The sequence below is a fragment of the Corylus avellana genome, chromosome 6 (genome assembly GCF_965113065.1).
Source record: "Corylus avellana chromosome 6, dhCorAvel1.hap1.2, whole genome shotgun sequence".
Taxonomy (NCBI): Eukaryota; Viridiplantae; Streptophyta; class Magnoliopsida; order Fagales; family Betulaceae; genus Corylus; species Corylus avellana.
This window is the reverse complement of record NC_142495.1, coordinates 18,989,985-19,014,782: the sequence shown is the minus strand read 5'-3', so window position 1 is coordinate 19,014,782 and position 24,798 is coordinate 18,989,985. Positions and strand designations below refer to the sequence as shown.

The following is a 24,798-nucleotide window of genomic DNA, read 5'->3' as shown; positions in this document are numbered from 1 at the left end:
TGTTGCTTTGCCTTTATGTGATCAAAGTCTTGCTTCAGAGATGTTGCTTAAAGCTAATTGATAGATCATATTGCAAATTGGAGACTGAAAATTATTCTGCATCATTATGTCATGTGTTTGGACTAGTTGAGCTTTACATGTAATTGTGGTATCTTCCTTGTAATTTGATTCATTTTCTTTGTAGCCAAGTGCTGTATTAACTGCCTTGGTTTTTTTTTTTTCACTATATTTTGGTATGCGAATTTTTATTTAGAGTATTAAATGGGAAAAAGCCTGCCAGAAAGTGTATGTCCGAATCTATTTCTTTTACTTGTTAGTTTCAAAACCTATATAAGTATTAAAAAAGAAAAAACCACTCCAATTCAACATTAATAGAAACTGGACAAAAACATTAATGGTGGTTTCCATTGCTCTTGTTGTAACAACATTTACAAAAAAAAAAAATTAAAAATTAAAAAAAAAAACTAACAGTACAAACATTCCAGCAATTTAAATTGTTGCAAATCTAATAGTACACCATACAGCTACATACAACCATATTACGGTTAACACAACCTCACAAAAAAGACCACACTACACACACCACCACAACTTCAAGTAGTTTCATAGGCATTGATGTTGTTTGCACCAATATCAATTGTAGTTGATGAACATACAAGATCTTGAGACATGGCAAATGTAGTTGTAGAGAGATACTCCATAATTGGCCAAAAGGACTGTAAATAATTCACAAATAATGAAAATTAGATAATTGACCAAAATTACTTTGATAGAGGATATGTTATAATAAAAATTTAACTTTACTAAACTTTTTTGATCCATCAACCCCAAGTTAGTTGCCCTTATATTGTCATTCACAATATCCCTATACAAAATAAGATTTTAATGCGAATTAAATCAAAATGCATATTAATGTAAATTATTGTAAATCACAAAATTGATAAGATTACCTTGCTTGCTTATGTGAAGGACAATTGGTTCTCATGTGTCCTGTTTGCCTGCAAATGGTACATATTCTTTTCTTGATTTTCTTTTGGATTTTTTTGTTTCAAAGATTTTGGTTTTCCTCTACAATGAATATGTACAGGATCTTGCGAAGTAAATGTAAGGTTTGATAGTACTTGGCTGTTTAACACAGGACCCTTGGCGCTTCCTACATCATCATCCTTTTTTTATCTTTATCACAATGGTCATCCATTGTGAGAAGCTCGTGATGAAGCTTTTGTAAACCAATCCCAAGATGTTCATATTTTCTTTTTGATTGGCATCCCGCTTCTACAATTTCATAAAATTGCAACAATAAGTTATTTCTTATCAAGGTGGAAGAATTTGGTTTTCCTGCTTGATTATCATCACTAGATATGCCAAGTATAATACGACTCTTGGCATTGATCGTCCATTTTTCTAGAGCATAATATTGGAGAATAGTATCCACCAAAGATTTCTTCACAAAAATTTGAAGAATGTGCTTACATAGAATTTCAATAAATTCAAACTTGTGGCGTGTACAAGTAGCTTTCTTCTCAAGAACTTCAAATGCAACTTCATAAAATGAACTTTCTCTCCCATGAAGGGCCACCCTATATATCTTCACCCCTCATTCTTTCTGATGTTTAGATGAGTAGTAATTTTGACTATTAAATAGCTCTCTTGAAATATCAAAAAAGACTTTCTTGTGTAAAACTTTGCCGCCTCTGCTTCCATCTTGTAACATGTTTTCAAAATCGGTCTAGAAGTTTTTGTTTTAACATCTTTCTTTCTCTTTAAAATAACGTGCATCCATTGCTTTTTCATATTGATAGACAAAGTCACTCACCATTGTGCTTGAATGGACATAATCTTTAAAAAACTTATTCATACTCTCACTCCTTTGAGTAGTAGACATGTCGGCACAAAATGTTGTTCACAAGTAAGCCGGCATCCACTTTTCATGTTGTCTATAAAGATTTTTTAACCAATCCTTCTCTCCCAACTCATACTTGTGTACAAATTCACTCCATTCGGTCTCAAAATTTTTAATTGTGATTGTATTATGAATACAATGCCAAAAATCTCCTTGGAAGGATGAATATTTATTATATATATGAGCCAAATGTTCTGAAACTTTTTGTAAAATATGCCACAAACACAATCAATGAGTGGTATTTGGTAGTACCTCTGCAATTGTCTTAACTATAACCTTGTCATTGTCTGTACTAATTGTAGAAGGAGCACGCCCAAGCATTGCCTCAAGCCATGTTTTCAACAACCACGTGCAAGATTCAGCAGTTTCATTTATGAGCAAAGCACATCCAAACATCATAGATTGATGATAATGGTTAACTCCAATAAAAGGAACAAAAAGCATCTTATAACAATTTGTCAAGTAAGTAGCAACATCTCCAAAATATTGGTTCGCAGCTCGTGATCTACCATCTGCCCAAAAGCAATTGCCCATGCATCCATTTTCATCAACTTGTATTGCATAAACATAACCCGAATTTTTGCTTTGTCTCTCTCGAAAATAATTGTACATTTTTTGTGCATCTCCCTCTCCAAAAATAATTCTTTTATTGCCTAAGTGATTTTGAACATCTTTAGCAATACAACTAATATTATGGTCATCACCAGATTTTTTACTCAACACCGACATTATCTTTCTTGGAACTACACCAGACTCAATGAGTGTATCCATAAGCCATTTTTGGACACTTGTTATCACTCTATGTCCACGAAGCAAACTTGTACTTCTAGGAGAAATGAGGTCATGATTATGTTTAATTATGAACTTACATACAATCCATCTTAACTCCACATTCTTCAAACCCATAAGTGCTCTACATCCTATCCTTGTTTCTGCAGGCTCCAAATTTGTATAAATTTTGTTTTGAGACTTTTTATCACGAAACCCTTCCCTTGAACAAACATATTATATTGCAATTAATGACTTATCCTTCGATAGTCGACTATGACTTCTGCAAATACTAAAACCTATTTGCGTTGCATAAGCATTATAACATGCATGAGCATCTTCTAATTCATCAAATTTCATACTAAGACGTGGTTACACATTACCATTAGATAAAGAAAAGCGGACAGTAGGTTGCTTCAAATTACTTTGATCTTCTACCATTAGAATATCAGCGTGTCCATCTTCAATATTCTCATCACCCTATGAGATTATGTCAAATTCTTCACTATTAGTACTCATTCTAGTGATCTTGCAAGAGCATGCAAATATAACCGAACTAAACATTAAAAACATTCTTACTAAGACATTTCATCAAACACTTGGTAGACAAATTTTCAGCAAATCTTTTTAAATACCCACCCTCTAAAAACACATACGAGAGAAGTTAGCAACTTTTTCATATATCTATAACACAAATTCAAACGAAAAACATTAAACATTTCTCATTCTAGTGATCTTTTTTTGATAAGTTCATGTGAGTTTAATCATTTTTGCCATAGTTGGAAACAATCAAAATCATCAATAAAAAGAAGTTTCAAACAAAATTATTAATGCAGAATATTTCCAACTAATATTTTAGGAAAAATGAAACATGGATTTAGTAAGAGTGGGCCATTGAAATATCAAGCTCACTGTGTCGCAAGACCTGTAAGAGGTTATATATATGCCCTTGAAATGAAATGACCAGCTACAAGAATATGTCTGGACATTAGATACCATGGGCAAAAATGACTATCTTCTTACACGACAAAACCAAATACTAGATTACTTAACACTTGTGGAACAGCAACAACTATGGACAATGATTTGTAAATCAACTTACCGGTGGAGGAATTTCGAAGCTGGCTGGGCGGCTTAGGCTAGACACTGTGGGCCCACCAATGTGGGATTTTCGAAGTCGGCTAGGCGGGGGATGGGCAGTTTGGGCTGGGCAGTGACGGCGTGTTGCAACGTCAAGGTTTGGGTCATTACAACGTGAAGGTTTGTTTGTTGTTTTGATTTGATGTTGAGATTGGTATTATCAAGTGTAGTCAAGACTATTTTGTATCTTGTGAAATGCTGATTTGTCATTCATTGAGTGATAGGCACAAAAGGTAGCTTTTGTACCACAAACACATTGAAGATATTCTAAAAAAACACATGTTAACAAAATATATGATTTATGTATTGCATTAACATAAGAAGCATGCTACTAGGATTCCAAATACGTATTGCATTAACATACTCTCTTGTAAGTTTGTACTACTCATCATGTGTTCTACTTAGCAAATCAAACACCATTCTATTGGCACGGTGACAACTCAGCAAGGACATCTCCACATTGTAATCCCTTCTAACCATTTTTTTCAAAGCACTAGCCTTCCAATCAGGCTAATCCTGAAACCTTTTGATGTTTCGGTGTGACGCCCACTTGATTGTTGCTCTTTTGTTTTGGTAATGGCTTCCACAGTTATGGACATCAAATAATGTCTTTATTTGAAAGTATTTCTTATCAATTGTTCATGATGCATATACTCTCTAACCACATTGTTTCTTACAAAAGATTGATACACGGTTTTTCTCGTTATACATATCTGTGTAATTGAAATAATTATGCACTGCATATACCTGTATTGCCTCTTTAAATTGAGATGGTTATGTAAACTTCAACCCACTCGTATTTCAACCTTCTCTTTATAGTCTTGCAATTCTTTCCATTGCGGATACTTCTTTCTATTGCATTTGGGTGACCCTTCACCATCATCTTCACTATCTACACTACATAGATCAAGACTTTTCACAACCTCTTCATTTGGCTGTTTGGATTTACCCTTATACTGATTGTCCTACTCCTTAAATGATGATGCTACACCCCATAGCTGGAACCACTTGGATGTAGCCTCCTTAGCATCACATTTTCTAACACAAATGTCCTATTCCTCTCCATCAGTCACGTCAAGATCACTTCATGGAAGTTGAATTTCATCTTCATTATCTTCTCCATTATCTTCTCTATGTAAAGGGGGCTACCTTGCGCTGCTTGGCAACATGCTTCTGCCTTGTGGGCTGCCTGGCTCTGGACTGCTTGGTTGTAGATTGCCTGGCTACATGCTTTTTCCTGGTAGCATGCTTCTTTTGTGATTGGTTCCCCTTGGTAGTTTGCTGCTTGGTAGACTGTTGGATGGTAAGCTACTGTGGGGGCTGCTCTTCTGTTAGCAGCTCTTCATATCCATAGCCATCTCCCATATCCATCCCCATCCCCATCTCCATCTCCATCTCCAACTCCAACTCCAACTACATCTCCATTTCCATCTTTATGTAGGAGAAATTTGAGAAAATTGTTATTTTAATTATGCATGTGTATTTTAGTTTTCTTTTTTCAATAAGGATTGGGTTTTTCCTTTCCTATTAGGATTTATTTTCCTTTTCCTATTAGGATTTGTATTCACTTTCTAATTAGGTTTGCTTTTCTTTTTTCTTATTAATTTAGGAGGTGTCTAGCCTATATAAAGGCATCTAGTCTTTGTTATTTTTCAATTCAGTTTATATTATCAATTAAATTTAAGTTTTTCAGAGTTATTTTTCTGTTTGCTTATTTGGGGCACTTAGGGATTTTATCTTCCCTATTTGTTATTTTCTCTTTTCCTGCATTCCCTTTTTAATCTTCAATTCTTAGTTTCTGCTATTATTATATGTTTTCAAAACAATCTTAGCTCTGCCCGGCATCAGTTGGTATCAAAGCATAGCGTCTTCTTGGGATGAATTTTTTTCATTAGTTTTTCAAGACTCGTGGTCGTGGTCGACGTGGACAGGTTCCTAATGAGGAAGTCCCTTACCATGAGCGCAATATACAAGACGTGATGATTGAGGATTTGCAGAGGCAGGTTGTGGAATTAACCCAGTGTCTAGCGGCGCAAAACTTAGAGATGTATTGCGATAGATGGTCGCAATTCAAAATCCAATTTCGAGAACCCATATCACAAGTCTGTTTTGTTTCAGGAACAACGTGTTCGGGATGAACGACATGGAGACTTAGACTTCAGAGTTAAGTTTGTTGATGAAGAGTTTCAACATGAAGAAGACATTGAAGATCCTTCTCAATGTTTTGTGCATTGGAATCCTCCACCAACTTATGATACATATGTCGACGATGAAGATCTTATAGAGGTGACGGTAAATTTTATTTTCAAAGAGGAAGAAATATTTGATCCTTTTTGGGAGATTTATATGTCGTACGAATGTGAGAAGATAAATGAATACCGTGTGAAGATTGAAGTATCTCAATATGATATAAAGAGTTTTCAAACTACTATTCCCAGTCATGTTTTGATGGGTTGTAAATTATTTCTCTTTCGGTATCAAGTTGCATTGATGTTGAGAAGTACATGATGGAAGGAATTAAGGGGGCATCCAAAAGATCGAGGAAAATATGATTTGAACTCGAGGGTGAGTTCTTTCCAACTCGGAGAAATTGATGCATGAGAAATTTGAGAAAATTGTTACTTTAATTATGCATGTGTGTTTTAGTTTTCTTTTTTTTAATAAGGATTGGGTTTTTCCTTTCTTATTAGGATTTGTTTTCCTTTTCCTATTACGATTTGTATACATTTTCTAATTAGGTTTGCTTTTCTTTTTCCTTGTTAATTTAGGAGGTGCCTAACCTATATAAAGGCAACTAGTCTTTGTTATTTTTCAATTCAGTTTATATTATCAATTAAATTTAGGAAAAAATATAAAAAAGCCCTCCATACTGACAGCCATTTGTGAGTTGGCCCCCCAATGTTCAAAAGGTACTAAAGTAGCCCAACAAAGTTCCAAAATGTGTCAAAATGGCCACTCCATTAGTCAGCCCCATCAATTTGGATGAAAAATGCATCACGTGCTATTTTTTGACTTAAAGGTACGAAAATGCCCTTTTTTGAAAACATAAATTTTATCCCCCTCAAGCGACGTCGTTTGGCCTAGGATCATGAGCACAAGACATTTAACTTCATCACTGAAGTTTGCACCTCCGGCACTCTGAGGGAGTATAGGAGGAAGCACCGGCATGTGTCAATCAAGGCCTTGAAGAATTGGCTGAGATAGATATTGAGGACTAAAACACAGAACAACCATAAATGTGATTAAAACGTCTGAAACCCATATACTAAATACTAAAAAAAAAAAAAAAAAAAACCACTCGTCGGGACTTTAGTTGAACAAACCAAAACTACCAAAATTTTATTCTTGGAAAATATTGCAGAAAGAGCAAAGTACATACCTTGATCTCTTCGACTTCTCCGAGGTGGTCTCATTTTTACTCCTCCGACATACAACGTCGAGTTACCAACACTACAAACGTCTCCTCTGACATGCTCAGATTAGATCAGACCATGCCGCACAGTCAATTTCCTTTCAAAGCAATCGATAATCCAACAACTCCAAACCCAAATCCAGACCAACACGAGAATCCAAACAATCGCAATCGCAGATATGGGAAGCTTTGGGGGAAATTCAGAATTTGGGTGGGTTATTCTAAACCTAGGGCACGAACGGGAAAATGGGGAAATAGGGAATGAATTTCATTTTTTTATTTTTATTATATATATATATTATGTTGGTGTTGAGGTGAATTTACATGTAATTACATTAAGATAAGATAAAACAAAAGAGAAAAAAAAATGACACGTGTCACAATATTAAGGGCGGTGATGTGGCAATTTGTTAGTTTGAGCTAATGAAATCTAACGTAGGTACTAAGTTGGTATTTTCCCATAAGTCAAGTACCATTTGTGATACGATTTGAAACTTAGGTGAAAAAAAATTAAAAAGTAAAAAACCTAGGTACTAGAAATGTAATTAACCCTTTAATCTAACCTATAAGTCGCCCATTTTGTGACTCTACGAGCTATGTTTGATCCTACACTTGACATGGTGGTTGGCTCTCATACTAAATAATACAAATTTTGGGAAAAACTTACCCTTAAAAATCGACTTGTAAGAGGAGGCTGTCCAAGAGCTTTTATATACATGGGTAAGATTGTACTTAAGTCATGTAAGACACTCAGAATCGTAGCAAAGTTCCTCCCCCAAAAAGCTTTTTTCTTTCAAGTTCATAAAGCTGAATATGATTCACCTTATATTAAATATTCAATCAAAAACTTCAAGAACTGTCACAATAGAAGAAATTGACATTGATCAACTCTTTAACCCACATATTCCCTTCCTATGATTCATATGCCAATAGACTAAAATTAAATAAATAATGTTAGGAATCGGGCCGATCAGATAGTCCAACTATTGAGATGGGTTGTAAAGAGCGTCCCAGAGATCAGTGAGGCCCAAAACCAAGCCCATTATTTGTGCAAATCATGGCATGGATTTCTAAGATTCTTCGGGAAATGCTATAGGAAATCTTAGATATTTTTTACCGAGAATACATGTAATAACACCACAATGCCAGGATTTTCAGGATCACATCAATCCCGAGAAACGGGAGATCTAATCGATGTCAATTGCAACACCCTCCTATATAAGGAGGACTCAATACAAGCCAAAGAGGTCAACTTTTTGTGAATAAGAGTTGGTGTTATCTTCTAAAAAGAAAATCACTAACTTAGGCACTATAGCTATCCCAACGCCGGCACATCCTCATAAGCTCTTTTGTCTGATCTCTTTTTGCAAGTTTCTATTTGTCCAGTGCAAGTGTTTACCCAACTGGAAACTTTTCCAATAGTTTGGTGTCGTATGTGGGACAATTATTCATTTCTAGACAAAATCCGCAATGGTGAATACACGCTGAAGGAAAACCATAAACTGGTCTCTACTACAAGGAGGAGGAGGTGCTCCTAATCCAAGGATTCTGGTAGGTGTGCAAACTACCAAAGCCCCTACCAAAACAAGAACAGGAAGAAGATAGTGAAGAAGTCCAACATAGTCAAATCAAGCACCATAATCATATTGCCGAGCATGGGTCGCGACATGCTAATAATCAAGAGGATTTGAATGGACTTTACGCAATTGTGGAAGATCTTAAGTTCAAATATGACAAGATGTCACAGAAAGAGTAAGGGAAGCGATCAGTGGTTGATGACTTGCCATAGAACACCAACTTAGCTTTCACTAATTAGGTGTTGAAGTTTCCTTTACCCGATAAATTCAAGGTTCCCCAAGTGGAGAAATATAGCAGAAGTGCAGAACCGAGGACTCAATGGCACATGGAGAGCTAAAAAACACATTTGGTCCTTCATGAGACCCCGGATGAAATAGCTTGCCAAGCTTTTCCTCTTACTCGCATGGAAAGTGAAGATTAATCGAAAAAGAGTCAAACCCGTTCAATCTACCTTAGTAGGTTTTGCAGGAGAAAGGGTTCAATCAGTAGGGGGTAATCACACTCCCAATAATAACTGGGAATCTCCCTATACAAGTTACCATGATGGTTGATTTTCTGGTGATAGACCATCTTTCGGCGTACAACGTTATAGTTGGAAGGCCAACTTTAAATAAGTTACGACCAATAGCTTCAACCCATCACTGGAAGATGAAATTTCCAACCGATAATGGGGTTGGTGATTTCAAAGGAGATGAGATGGCGGTTAAGAGATGTTACAATACAACTTTGAAAGAGCCGATCAGAAATGAGAGTTTGTCTGTAAGAGTTGGATGTGAGACAAGGAGATATTGCAAAATAGAGAACTGGTCAAAGAATTAGAAGAAATTTCAATCGGTGAGCCTAACAAAAAGGTCAAAATTGGGTCACAACTAGCCTAAGAGATTCGGGAGGAGTTAATTGGTTCCCTTTAAGACTATGGTGATATATTTGCATGGACTCATGAATATATGCTGGGGATAGATCCCTCGGTAATTGTCCACCAATTGACCATAGACGTAGCGACCCAACCAGTGAAGCAGTAGAGACGAAGCTTTGCCCCCGAGCGAAACTAAGCAGCCAAGAATGAAGTGGAGAAATTGCTCCAAGCATGTTTTTTCAAGGAGGTCCATTATCTTGAGTGGCTTGTGAATGTAGTGCTAGTTAAGAAGTCTAACGACAAATGGAGAATGTGTGCAGACTTCACAAACTTCAATAAGGCATGTCAAAAGGATAGGTTTTCACTCCCTTAGATAGACCTTTTGGTTGACTCAACTTCGGGGTACAATCTCCTCGGCTTTAAGTATGCATTCTTAAAATATAACTAGATTTATATGCATGCGATGGGCCAAGAGAAAAAGTTTTCAGCATGATTGATGGCTATAATGTTACAAAGTCATGCCTTTCGAACTAAAGAATCATTACGAAAGGAAGATTATTTCCTAACATTAATTAAATGCCAAGAATTATATATTTTTTGGTAGTTAGTAAATAATGGTGGTGGAGTGTCAAGAAAATTACATCCTAGTACATAACCTAGCACATGAGAATACCATAAAGCTCTGGCAAATAAGTCTGCCAAGAAGTCCTGACATATAATAATGTGCCAGAATTTATAACTTGCATATTTTCATATGCCAAAGAGTGGGAGATTCTGGCGCATGAAAATGTCCTAGTAAGTTATAAATCCTGGCACATAATATGTACCAAGATATATACAAAACTAGTGGCACACTCATGTGCCACCAAATTGGTGGCACTTAAAAATTGATTTATTCGGAAGTATTTATTTTAATACCAGAAATTGTTTTTTTTTTTTTTAATTTTTTTTATTTAAAGCCAAATTTGGTGCCACCTAATGATAAATTAAATATAAATTAAGAGAGATAATAATCATAGACATCAAAAACATAATACAAAATAATTAATTGCTAATAAACATATATAACCGCAACCACATCATCGTTCCTTACAAATTTACTACCAATTTATATCATTGTTCCTTAATAGCAAAATACAGACATACAAAATACAACAAATTCACATAATTGTTCATTACAAATCTACTACAGTTAAATATAACCACCAGAATAAAAGGGTCCCTCGTGTTCAACCGGTTCCAGAGAAGCCTAAGCCTTCAATAATAAATAGTATAGCACACTTTTTGATATATATTTTTTTACCCATAAGCTACGACATGTTCTTCATGTTGCAATTGATGGAAATGTGGAGAATCATCCTGAGAATAATACTTAGAATGAAAAAATTATACGAAATGCATGTGAAAAGAAATTAATTAGAATGATTTAACATATGAAATCCTGATAGAATGATAAAGGTCAATTATTTCTGTAGACATTTTTCGATTGATTCAACATAATGATATTCTTCAAAAACAACAATATAGTAGCAATAATATAAAAATATTGCAAAACTTCAAAGGGATCTTTGATTACAGGAAGGTAGGGATTGAAAAAAGACAAACGCTCTCTCTTCCTTCTTTTTCCAAGTCTCTTCTCACATTAGGGTTAGGTTTTTCTGAGGTTGAAGATGGTTGAGGGTCAAAGAATAAGGCTTATATAGAGGGTAGAGGTGTGTCTTGCTCTGAAAAAAGTAGAGAATGGGTTAAAATTGCTTTTCAAAATTGGCAATGAGCGCTCGGGTACTGTTGAGTGAGCGCTCGGGTACTATTTACATGATAGGTAAAAAGGTTCAGGCGTATGTTTGGGCTTTACCCAATGGATTGAAGACTGGTCAGTGAACACTCGTGTGGTACCCTAGCACGCGCTTGGCGAGTGAGGTGGTTTGGGGTTTTTGCCTCCAAAAGTCTCAAGGGGTTGGGTTCTTTAAAAAATGTTTAGGTCTCTTGGTTTAAGATTTGTTTTAAGGAAACATTAACCGCTAAAGTAAGAAATCCTTAACTTTGAAAACAGATGTTTTGTCTGGGTATTACAATATGTGTGAAGAAATACTATGAAGGTACATAAGTCTTGAGCTTATTTTGACAGATTTGGTGTAATAAGGATTCAAGAGAAGAAGACGCAGGGGTCGATCTATTGGCTCATTTGGGCTCCACAACTGATGAAGAGATAAAAGACTCAGAGGAGAAGGTGCAGGTGTTAGCCGAGCTAGCAATTGCTAAAACAACGCAAGTATTGCAAGTAGAGACAAGCCCAAATTGGGCCGAAGAAATAATCCGATTATGGAAAGAGGTAAAACTCCATGAGGATCGACGAAAGTCGCAAATAGTAAGGATGTAGTATGCTCACTATATTTTGATTGGCGATGCCCTATACAAGAGGGGATACACATTGCCCCTCCTTAAGTGTATCTAAAAGAAAGAGGCATGGTACATCCTATGAGAAATACACGAAGGCATATATAGTAGCTACTCATAAGGTCGGATGTTGGCCCACAAGAAAGTTGGGCCCGGGTATTATTGGCCTCAAACGAACAAATAATCGCTTGAGATGGTGAAGAATTGTGACAAGTGCCAGAGATTTGCCAATTTCATAAAAAATCCCGTAGGTGTTAAGTTCAATCTCCTCACCTTAGCCTTCCGCACAATGGGGGTAGACCTTGTTGGTCCATCCCAAGGAAAATGGGGAGTTAAGTTTGTGTTCATGGTCGTAGACTATTTTACAAAATGGGTAGAAGCATAGGCTCTCACAAACATAACAACTAGCAACATTAAAAATTTCCTCTTAAAATCGGTGGTGTGTTGCTATGAAGTTCTGTATGCTCTAATCACAAACAATGAAATGCAGTTCGATTGCGAGCCTTTCTAAGAATGGTGTTCCGCACTGCACATCAAGAACTACTCCTCTCCGGGGCATCCCAAAACAAATAGACAAGTACAAGTAACTAATAAAACCATCTTCAATATTTTGATGAAGAAGTTGGGAGAAAAGAAGGCACTATGCTTCAGCACAGATTCATTAGTCCTTATTGAAATTGGATCTGCCCGTTTCTGAGTATATAACTATATTCTGGGGCTCAATGATGAAGGTATAAAAAATCTTTGATAGTGAAATAAAGACAAATAAGAAAATATCAATCACCACACAATTAACACAAGGATTTTGGTAAATAAGGGGAAACCTTTTGAAAAACTCTTTAAAAGTAAAACCACTCTAGGGAAGTCAAAACCTAGGAAATCAATCCACTATATAATAATAAGGATTATAAGAAGTTCACACTTACAAAACCTTTAAAGTTGACACTCTCTTGCATAAGAAAAGCGATCCACTTGACTTCTACCGTAATAATCCTTCTAGAACATTTAAACAATTGTTCTACTTGATCTCCTTTACCAGAACTACGATAGGCTTCTATTGTTGTTGATGAAAGGTTGTGGTATATAAAAAAAACTTTAAGAGATGAGCAATTGAAAGCAGAAAAACCTAAACTTTATAGAAGGAAAAAAAAAAAAAAAAAACTTTTTTTTAAAAAAAAATATTGCCTCTAATACTTACAAAATTTGCGCTTCAAAGCCCTTAAATAGACTTGAGAACGTAGCCCTAAAATCATAAAGTCGGTTCCCAAAATGTGCAGATTTTCATACTTCTATTTATGACCCGTTTTTTACCCATTAAACATTAGAATTAGAATCATGAAATACAAAGTTGTATAATTTTGAGTCACATTTTCAACACCATCAAGTTTGCTTCAATCAGAGATCGAAATCAAAATTTATGACCATTTTAGTCCAACTAGGTCAATATTGACAACATAAACAAACTTTAATAAATATGTCTTGGATCAACTTTTTCACTAAATTAACCCAAAACTAAAACTTACAACCATATATATTTTGACATTGAATTTGCCAACATTAAAAACCTACCAATTTCATTAAAGAGAAAGTTACAAATTATGGCATTCAGTTTATGTACATTTTTACACTTGATCAAGTTGTAGGCATATTTACTAAGGGACTCACTAGTTCTGGATTCTGTTTTTTACAGGACAAATGGAAGGTTTGCTCACCCATTAGTTTGCAGGGGGTATTAAGATAATCATTGATAATCTAGCTTTATATTTTATCTTCTATTTGTATTTTCAAATCTCTATAACTTATCATTAGAAGAAGTGTATGAATCATTTGTAACATAATTGTACTCAAGGTTCTTTATATAGTGAATACACACGACTGTTTTGGATTATCAACCAAAACAGATTTTCACATTTTACAGAGATAAGTCATTGATTTTTTTTTTTTTTCTAGTATCCATTACAAATTAATTCTATTATAGCTAAAATAAAAATTATTCATACATCCTTTTCTTCTGGTCTTCCTCTTCAACTAGGTTAAAGATGGACACAGTTATTCATACAAAACACACCCTATATAGTACAATAGTAGCAACATTAGACGACTTTATTGCTCCAAATCTTCCTTCTCGGTCTTGAACTTGTAGGTTCAGAAAATATATCCCAACTTTCAAGTGAACCTAATATTGATCACAACTATTCCATTGTCACAACCAAATGCAATCCTGTAAGAAGTAGGCATATTAGTAAGGATATATAGTGATATTTATGGTTAAATATTAAAGTGGGAAGCAGATAAGTTTTCCTACAATTGCAGACAAAATCTAATGCCTTATTATATATGAACATCTATGAATGATTTTATCGTTCCCATATTTTGAGAAAATAAACAAATAATGAGAACTATTTAGAAGCTATCAATAATATATCAAGAATCTTACTGGTTTGATCCTTTCTTGTATCCAATATCCCAAACTCTTCCAAGATCATAGTTCAATGTGTTCTCAAGCCTGCAAGTTAGTGAGAACTATTTAGAAGCTTTGAAACAGAAATATAGCATTAAAAAGTTTCTAATAAATTCCAATTTATGCAGAAGTTTCCAAGCAACAATTGTTAAAATATATGACTTTTCCTTATTGATTTGATTTGTATATCATATTCTCTCCACTTAAGACAGTTTCCCTACAAATAGAAACTTTCTTATTTTTAAACAAATCAAGTTAAATAAGAGTAAAATATAGCCATGACGACAATAATCAATGGTGGATGTAGGCCTTTAAAGTAGGGATGGCAAAATGGGTTGGTGGGTCAATCCGAATACGACCCGGGTGATCCACCACCCGATTAGTTAAACCCGAACACGACCCGTTTAGATAAACGGGTTGAACTCTAAAACATGGACCCGACACGACCTGTTTGACCTGTTTCGAATAACGGGTCATGTCGGGTTGACACGATCCGACATGACCCGTTTACTTACAAGGTGTAGCGATACGACCGGACCCAACTTGACATGTTTAAAGGAAAAATAATGTAATAATTAATAATACCATTGGGATTCAATAGAATTCACAAATTACAATATGGTAAAAACATAATAGGTATAATTGTTAACAAATTGGCATTCAATAAAAACATTCACAAAGATTTGCATTTTTCAACTCCATCATAGCAAATAGAAAATTTCAAAGTACAAAGTTTACATGGTAAATACGTTAAGGCTTTAGTTTAGGCTTTTTTTTGTTTTTTTTTTTTTAAACGGAAATAAACGGGTCATAAAAGGGTTGACCCGATTATGACCCAAACCCGTTTAGATCAAACTCAAAGGTTCACGAGTCGTGTCAAAATTGCCAGCCTTACTTTAAAACCGAACTAGCTTCTTTTCTTCTCTTTACTTTCACTTTTCTTCTCCTATTTTAAAGTTTATACAAAATTCTACAACAATAGAAGGAAGCATCTATATACGCATCATACAAAATGTTACCTATAGGTGGTTGTATCCCATATGCAAATAGTCCCATCCTCAGAGCCTGTAATAATTATGGGAAGCTCTGGATGAGCACAAATTGATGTCACATTGTGCTTGTGGCCTTCTAGAGTTTGCAGACAAGTTTTGCCATGATAGTCCCACACCTATCCTTATAAAATTATTCAAATTAGTACATTGAAATTGTTACCCACTAAGGGCACAAGCATATGAAACATCTCTGCATATATAGCTGAAAAAGAAGGGTGAAAGTGTTGCAAACCTTAGCAGTAAAATCATCAGAACCAGTTACTAATTTTGGTTCATCACCACCTGCGAAGTAATCAATGCAGTTGACACCATTCAAATGGCCCTCTAATGTACAATTTGGAGTAGGAGAGTGAAGATTCCATGCCTATAAGGGAGGGGAGCCATTACCAAATTGTAATTGACACAACCAAAATAATGGAATAACATAGGGAAAATTATGAAGGCAAGAAACAAGAAATTTGAACTTCAAGGCTCAATCCAAACGACGGTATCTTTAGAACATATTTTGTCCTATTTCTTAAGTGCTAAGGGGTTTTTGACAAACTGTTGCTAGGATAAAATGTAGTCATTTTTCTAGAGTGAATTGAAATACCCTTAAAATGATAATATGCCATATTTTTAATAGGTAACATTTTTCAAGCGTTTTGATACCTAAAAACAGCTTAAATCACGTAATTTGAGAATCTACAATTTTAAAGAAATTGTAGGAGATCACAATCCGTGCTTGTGTGTCTTTACATTATAGTGATTTGGACGGTCAAAAATCATTTGATCCAATGGTCACAAATTGTAACCACCAAATCAAATTTAATTGACACATTAAATAACATATTAATCTCTTTCGAAATTTGAAAGATGTAACTATTTCAATTAAATGCATATATTATTATTTGAAATATCTAAAATACAATACCTTTATGGTGCCATCAAGTGATGAGGTTGCAAAAGTAAGGTTGTCTTTTGGATTAAATGCAACTTGCATCACATAATGTGAATGCCCTTCAAAGGTCTGACTGCACACCCAACCCTTCTCCCAATCCCAAAGCTTTATGAGCTTGTCGTCCGATGCTGATAGCACATACGGAAGCGTAGGATGGACGGCCACACACCTAATATAATCCTCATGTGCCTCAAACTCTTTGATTTTCTCTTGTGTCTTATAATTGTATACACGAATAAACTTGTCATCTCCTCCTGCAACAATCCACTGCTTACGTGCTATAAACTTTGCTGACCTCACTGCAACCACAAAAAAACACATGTTTAGAAAACACACACACATATATATATAACTTCTGAAGAAAATTAATAGGATCATCGTCAATAGGAGAAAGCAAATATTTGTAAGTGTTGATTACCTGGAGACTCAGTGAGCTTGAAAGATTTCTCCAGAGTCTGGCATTGTATAATTAAAAAATAAATAAATTAGCACCAAATGTTTTTACAACATAAATTACAAGTGAAAAGTTTTAAAAAAACATAAATTTTAGTAATCTTATTAGCAATATTTTAGATATTTGTAACTTCCATAAATTTTCTAGTTACCCGACTGTTTTGACTGAGTTGGCAGGTGTGGAAATGCTCAGAAATTGGGAATTTTTTTAAGAATAATTTTATTTAGTAGACTATCAGACAACATGATACTGTGGTAGTGAAAATCAGTCATAAACTCAACTCTTATATAACTACTATAAAAAAAAGAGCAATGCAATAAACTCAACTCTTATATAACTACTATATATATAACTGGGCTGATGTAGAATGCTCATAAACTATTGGATCAACCTTTTTAAAAAAATGTTCATAAATCCAATGGTTGATGGGCACTTCACATGCATCAGCCAAGTTGTATAAGAGCTGAGTTTTTAGAATTACTCAAAAGAAAAAAATCAAATGCTGATTTTCACTGGTAAGTCATTTGAGTTGTAAGAGAGCCTATTAAATAGTTTTTTTTTATTATTATTATTTTAATAAGAAACTGTTATTAAAGGCAGGCCTAACCTGTGATTGGTAGTTCCAGATACATAGTGTTCCCGAATACAAACTTGCTAGAATCCTGCATCAGAAAGCATTTTATGCAGCATATTTTAGGCATGAAGAATATATTTTCGTTTACTGGAAAATGAAATTATATATATATTAAAAAAAAAAAAGAAGTGTGGTAAAAGATATTATTAAACTTTTGCACTAAAGAGATATGTAAAATATTAATTACCATGGCTCACTTGGATGAAAATCCACAGATTTTACTCTTTCTGAATTTTGAACATATTCTTTCTAATCAAGAAATCACTCATCAGGTTAGTTAAACAGTTTGAATTAAAAAATAAAATAAATAAATTCGTTTAACAAAGACTTCACCTACTTACAAAATGCAGAAAATAAGACAAGCAAAACATAAAATTACCTCAATTTTGAGTGAGACAGACTGTTGCATATACCAGAAGCACAAACTTATCAGTCCATTAATATTCAAATCTAATAATTCTCAATTAAACTCAACAAATTGTAATTAAAAATTATAACTTTGCATGGAATACTGTATCTTTTAAAGGAGTTTTTTTTAAAAAAAAAAAAAATTAAAAGAGGTATATATATAAAGAGAAAAGAAAAAGTACTAGTAACTCACCATTTTCACGTACAGCTGAGATCGATATGGTGGAAGGCTATGGATGATTAAAAATATCCTGTAAACTTGATAGATTGTGAGTGAGAAATATTGGAGCAGCGTATCTATTTATATACATTTCTGGATGCTTTCCAGTTAAGCAATAATGGATATTTTTTTCATTTGTTTTTTTTTTTGACTTTGAATATTTTTCAATGCTTCCAAACCTATGACTTATCTTCTCCCCATGTTGTCATCCGATGAACTCCGACCCGTTGATTTTTCTTGCACTTTAGCATGGACGGGAGAGATTGAGTTTTGTAGGAGTCCTCCCTATGTTGTCACCCGACGCACTCTTTCCCGTTGATTACTCTTACGAGTTAGAATAGACGGCAGAGATTAATGATTATTATTATTATATCTTTTCTGGGCAACTACAGGGGAAGGGGAAGAAGAGGTTTCGGAATGATTTGATTTGAAGAAGAGAGAGAGAGAGAGGTTGATTAGCAGCACGTGCTTTGGAGTTTGAACGGGTCAAAATAAGTTATTCTACAAGTCAACATAATGTTTCAATGTCTATCATATGTATGATAATGCTATACATTCTTTTATTTTTAAAGTATATACAGTGAGATTTTTTTATAGTATTTAGATAAGGAGGCCTTTTTTTTATTATTATTTTAATTGAAAGATTGAGAAGATATTACAAATTACTTGATAGTTTTATTTTTTTAAAAGTAAAAAAGCTACGTGAAGGAGATTATCTGTAGTTATTCTAATTTAACGTGACTATAGTAGCGTTTCCCTATTATGATCTTTACATGAGAGACCTAGACGATAGAAGCAAGCATTTCTATGACCTGATTCAACCCTATCAAGGTATGAGTGGGACTGAAGACGGCTAATACTAATAGGATTAAAAATTCTTATTTCGGGAGTCGTAATCTTGACCTAATATATGTTCAACCATTTTAAAAATTTTCTTGAGGCTACTGAATCACATGATAAATTACTTGATAGTTAAAAAGAGATAAATGTACTTTTTCTTAACCTTTTTATTTTTTATTTTATTTTTAAGAATAAAACTTCGGAAAAATGATAAAAATTATTATCTCAACCATCTCCGTATAGTGAATGTGATGAATCTACCATTGAATTTTTGTAAGATCCGCATGAGTTCACAAATCCAATAATAGATCAATTAGATTTGTCAAAAAAAAAAAAAAATGATTGAAAGAATAATGTGTAAAATGCCTTAAAACTTCAATTTGACTATACCTCAATAGCCTGCCATGTAGAAAAAAAAAGATGACATTTCTAAGGTGATGATGACATTTCTAAGGAATTGTTTTGTAATAGCCCTAGAGACTATTGGGTATATCATAAATATTGTTGGTGCCGTAGAGTTTTTAATTTGTATCTTTAGCATTGTATGATAGAGCATTTTGCTCAAGATTGATTTTATATCAATAAAGATAACTCTTTTGTTAAAAAAAAAAAAAAAAAAACAAAAATAAAAAAGATGGAAAACAAGAAAAATTAATGCTATCATTTTAGATTAAGCTACAACTAGATGGAAAAACAAGACAATTAATGCCATCATTTAATATGAGTATGAAAGATGTAGTGTATGGGCCTATGGCTATATGATCATAAAGGATTTGATGATATTTAAACTGAAAAAGATGTTCTTTCGGCCCATTACCCCTTGAAGCCCTCCAAAATTTGGATCAGCTTGAAGAGGACACAAAGAAATTGGACTCATTTCAAATACCTACTATTCCAATTTACCCTCCAACTTACACCACTAGACATCCAAATTTGGGGACCAAAATGGGGTGTTGGTGAATAAAATAATAACTTAATCGGCTTATACAATTTTTTTTTTGGGGTCATATTTAAGTATGCCATTTAATAGGCTCAATTGACTCCAATAAGTAGTTTAATCAGTTAACTTAAAAATCACGTTACATGAAACAAAAGCAGAGGTTATTAGTTTGAATCTCCCTTCTATTTCTCTTTTTCCTTCCGGTTATATAAAAAAACAAATCAATAGACTCATTTTAGGGTAGGTCTAAGTAAGCTTGATCTATAATAATAATTCTAATTATTATTAAAAATAAATGTATTTTTGGTCCGTATGATTTCTCTAAATTGATGGTCAAATTTAAATCAAAAGAGAAATGCTACTCGAAAAGATATGGTCGTTTGAAAGTGAGGGGTATAAGTCTAAATGAAATGATAGTTTAGGGGCAAAAATATATTTTAGCTTTATTTTGTTCTTTATATTATTTTATACGCAACCCATATCATTTCCAAGTACCGAGTTAACACTTGGATGGAAGCATATCCATGAGAGAATCATTACGAGTAATAATAATCATTTTGTTTCCATTCCTCAAATATTTAAACAAATAATTATTATTTAAATATTCTCAAAAAGGGCAAAAGCGAAAAGATTTTTTTAAATTTTTTTTTTTTTTTAAAAAAAGAAAGATAATAGATAGCCGAGCCGATGGACGATAGTACAAAAAAGGGAAACAGTGATAAAATTGGAAAAAATCTACTTTACTCTTTAAAGTTTTAGGATTTTTTAATTTGAACCCTAAAATTTAAAAATTAGCAATATACTTCCTAATATTAAAAAATTTTCAATTTAAATCTTCTGTTACTAATTTTCGTCAAATTATACAAAAATTTATAAAATTATGTAATTACCCTCAGGCTTTTTTGTAAAAAAACAATTTCCGTCCAATTTGACAGAAACTAGTAACGGAAGGTTTAAATTAAATTTTTTTGAAACATTAGGGGGGTACATTGCTAATTTTTAAACTTTATGGTTCAAATTAAAAAACTCGTAAAATTTCAGGGGGGTAAAGTAGATTTTCCCCATAAAATTGATATAGTAATCAAGCACAAAATAAAGGTTCACATGACAATATTATTTAGGGTTAAATTCACTTTACCTCCTGAAGTTTCAGAGGTTTTTTAATTCGAATTCTAATATTTAAAAATTGGCAATGTACCCCCCTAAAGTTTAAAAAAAAAAAAAAAAAAAAAAAAAAAAAAAATTCAGACCTTGGACAAAAATCTATGAAATTACGTAATTACCCTCCATGCTTTTTTCTTTTTCTTTTTTTTTTTAAAAAAAAATTCCATCCAATTAGACTGAAATTAGTAACGGAGAGTCTAAATTGAAATTTTTTGAAACACTAGGAGGTACATTGCCAATTTTTAAACATTAGGGTTCGAATTGAAAAACTCCTCAAACTTTAAGAGTAAAGGGAATTTAACCCTATTATTTATCAATGGGCATGTTTAAATTTCACTCGAGCTCATCTAATCCACCAAAAAAAAAAAAAATCGCAATATATTTACAACGACCTCTCCTCTTAGGTTTTCATTACTTTAACTATTCTCTTATTATATGCTCCATTATTTTCATAATTCATTATGTTTTTTTCTGAATTTTTTTTCAAAATAGATTAAAATTAATTTTTTTATGAAAACATTATCCATTGGCTTCTCATACTATTTTTAAAAATTATCTGTCAATTATTTGTTACCTTTACTACTAATGTTTACTAAGGCCGACAAAAGGGGCTAGTGGGTTAAGTTCGGGTTGACCAACGCGACCCACCAAATCGATAAGGGTAAAACTGAACCTGATTTATTTAGTTAAACATACCAAAACCCTTAAACACGAACCCGACCCAGCACGCTTGACCCGTTTAGACTCAAATGCGATATATTTAACCAGTTTAACCTAACCTATCACAACTAGTTTGACACGTTTTGACCCGTTTCAATATGTAAAATAATAATAATTTCATAAACAAATCAAGCAGGTCAACTCGTTTATGACCCATTTATTAAACGGGTCAAATGGGCTACCTAGTTTATGACCCTAGCCTGTTTATACCAAACATTAACCTTATTTTTTTCCCAGATCACTCCATGATAAGGTCATTTGTGTTTATTGTTTCTCTGCTTAGCAAAATTAGAATAAATTGCACTCAAGCATTTCAAGAGACCATTACAATATTGAAATATTCTCATCTTGAGTAATTTAGTGTGGAGTTACAGACTTGTTCCATTGTGGATGATTAATTTGCAAATTCTTCATAATTCTATATGACTATAGCTTGTAGGAGCTTCCACCACCATATTATGATTTAAATCCAGTTTGGAAACAAAAATAGAATTAATAAATTACTTATAGATTCTAACTGCTCAGAAAGCATGTATCAAGAGAGAAGAAATATGTCTTTGAAACAATACCATTTTTGTTTTCCACAATGACAACCTTACTAACTCTGGAGCAAACTCTTATGTTGTGATAATATAATCGACACCAAATGCAAACAAATTATAGAATACGATTGTTAATTAATTTACAAGACGATGAAGAAGTTCATCTTAACATTAGCTTACTACCACTAACATAAAATAGCATAAGCAAAATGATAAAAGTTAAGGTACCCTGATACATCTTCTCCTTAGATTGGTACAACTCTTTCCTAGTTTGGTACAACTCTAATATAGTTGAAATTGGACAGATTGATTCTCCATATTCGCCTTGTATTTTTGCTAGTTCCGTTTCCATCAATTTCTTAAGTCTAGCAATTTCGGCTCACGTTCTCTCTTCTATGACTTTCTTTCGTTCCATCAATTTCTTAAGTCTAGTAATTTCGGCCCGCATTCCTTCTTATGTGTCTTTCAACCATTCCATTATTATTTTTTTTTTTTAATAAGTGCACATTTTAATATAAGCGCACTAAAAAAACTCACAATTACCAAGTTTTTGCATGATAAATAAATAAGAAAAAATGTCATAAATTACCAATGAAAAAAGAAAGCACACGAAAAATAATTTTAAAAAAATACCTTGTACTTTACACAGCCGTATCACTTTCTATCAAAATTGGTAGTTGTTTAATAGCATTTACAATGGACTCTTCAAATAAAAGCTAAATTTGAAGAGAAAAAATCACTTTATCAAATTTAGCGAGCCACTTTAAAAATGAGCCAAAAGATCAAATTCTCTATACATTTCTCTATTTTAGTTAAATATTATTATTTTATTAGTTTTAAACCAATAAAGAGAGAGGAGGGTAAAAAATAAGTTTAATTTTTTTTTTTTAATTTTTAATTTTTGGCTCTTGGAATATAGGGAGCATTTATGACAAGAGTTAAATATAAAGTAGAGAAGGAAGCTTGTTAAATGGATGTTTTCATGAGTTTTGTTAGATTGTTAGAGAAAAGCTAAATATAAAAAGTCCATTGTGAATGCTCTAAGAGTTCCTTACTTGGGCAGGAACTCTACAGTGACATACCGGAAGTCTACCGGACACATTGCTATTTGTAAACATTATTTTGTCATGTCTACAGAAAAGAGAATTAATGAAGTTAGGTATCATTCCTCAACCCTAATATCCACCCGAGCAACTCATCTTAACAACTCAAAAGTGGCAGTACATTCAAAGATTTATTTCACATACTTTGGAAGTTATTTTTCATTGTCTTCCTCCTAAACCATATGGTCTCAATCTTCATTTGCAAACCAAAAATTCACTATATATATATATAGTGAATTCCAAAATATTATGAATGAAATATTCAACCTCTTCAGTCATTTTTCCATAGTTTACATTGACGATGTTCTCATTTTCTCTAAGTCTATTGAGGAACATTGAAAACATTTGAAATCGTTTCTAGAAATCATCAAAGTCAATGGTTTAATGGTCTCAACCACAAAAATCAAATTGTTCCAAACAAAAATTAGGTTCAATGTTGCTAATCTATCAAAACCTTAGAAAACAGTGCAAACCCTTATTTAACACGCTACAGGATAATCCTCCTCCTTGGACATCTGTCCACACTTACATAGTCAAAGAAATCAAACAATATTTCAAGACTCTTCCTTGCCTTGGCTTTGGTTTTATTTTAAGAATAGAAAACCATATATTTACCAAAACCAAGACAATTTATTCAAAGATTTATTTCACATAATTTGAAAGTTTTTGTTCATTGTCTTCCTCCTAACATATAGTCTCAATCTCCATTAGGAGCCCAATAGGCATTGTAGAAACTCAAAACCCAAGGTGTAAACGACCAAATTCATACAATCAAGAGCAGCATTTGAAATCGCTAGACAATAAAAAAAGGTGACACATGGATCTTAATTTCAGTGCTGCATCTTTCAATATGATTCATCAATATACACATAGAAATGTTGCTTAATATGCATTCATGATGTTGTAGGTGCGTGAATCATGGCTAAAGTTAAGACCGACAGTTTTTATCACGACTTGCGAATCCGATAAGAACTCAATACGAAATTAAAGGGTTATGGTTGAGGAGTCTGACCCGTTTAATTAAATTAGTTGGGTTAGGGTTGTGATGCAGATCGCATAACACATGTTTTGATACTGCGCTTGATCCTGCGATCGAGCGCATGATCGATCACACAGGTCCATGGAAGTAGGATTGATCGCTTGCGTGCCTGCGATCGAGTGCACAAGGGGAGACATTATGTTATTTTTTTGTTTTTATTTTCTAGCCGACTTTATGTTGTTATTTTATTATGGTTAGGGTTTTGGAAGTCTTTATTTCGTTATTTT

At 33.5% G+C, this 24,798-nt stretch overlaps 1 protein-coding gene and 1 pseudogene across 2 annotated transcripts; both read right to left on the bottom strand.

Moving 5' to 3' along the window:
* Positions 1–466: 466 nt before the first annotated feature.
* LOC148584987 (protein FAR1-RELATED SEQUENCE 5 pseudogene) lies at positions 467–7,464 on the bottom strand (annotated as a pseudogene). The gene is made up of 2 exons (XR_015912720.1): positions 7,191–7,464; positions 467–3,151 (listed from the first exon to the last, which is right to left on the bottom strand). The product of XR_015912720.1 is annotated as a protein FAR1-RELATED SEQUENCE 5 pseudogene (transcript).
* A 6,528-nt stretch (positions 7,465–13,992) lies between these two features.
* Positions 13,993–18,325, bottom strand: LOC132188485 (coatomer subunit beta'-1). The gene is made up of 10 exons (XM_059602955.2): positions 18,197–18,325; positions 17,975–17,995; positions 17,783–17,844; positions 17,569–17,623; positions 16,926–16,962; positions 16,481–16,806; positions 15,800–15,931; positions 15,535–15,683; positions 14,492–14,560; positions 13,993–14,275 (listed from the first exon to the last, which is right to left on the bottom strand). Exons 1-10 carry the CDS (start codon positions 18,197–18,199, stop codon positions 14,221–14,223), a joined length of 909 nt encoding a protein of 302 aa, XP_059458938.2. The 5' UTR covers positions 18,200–18,325; the 3' UTR covers positions 13,993–14,220.
* Between the last annotated feature and the right edge of the window lie 6,473 nt (positions 18,326–24,798).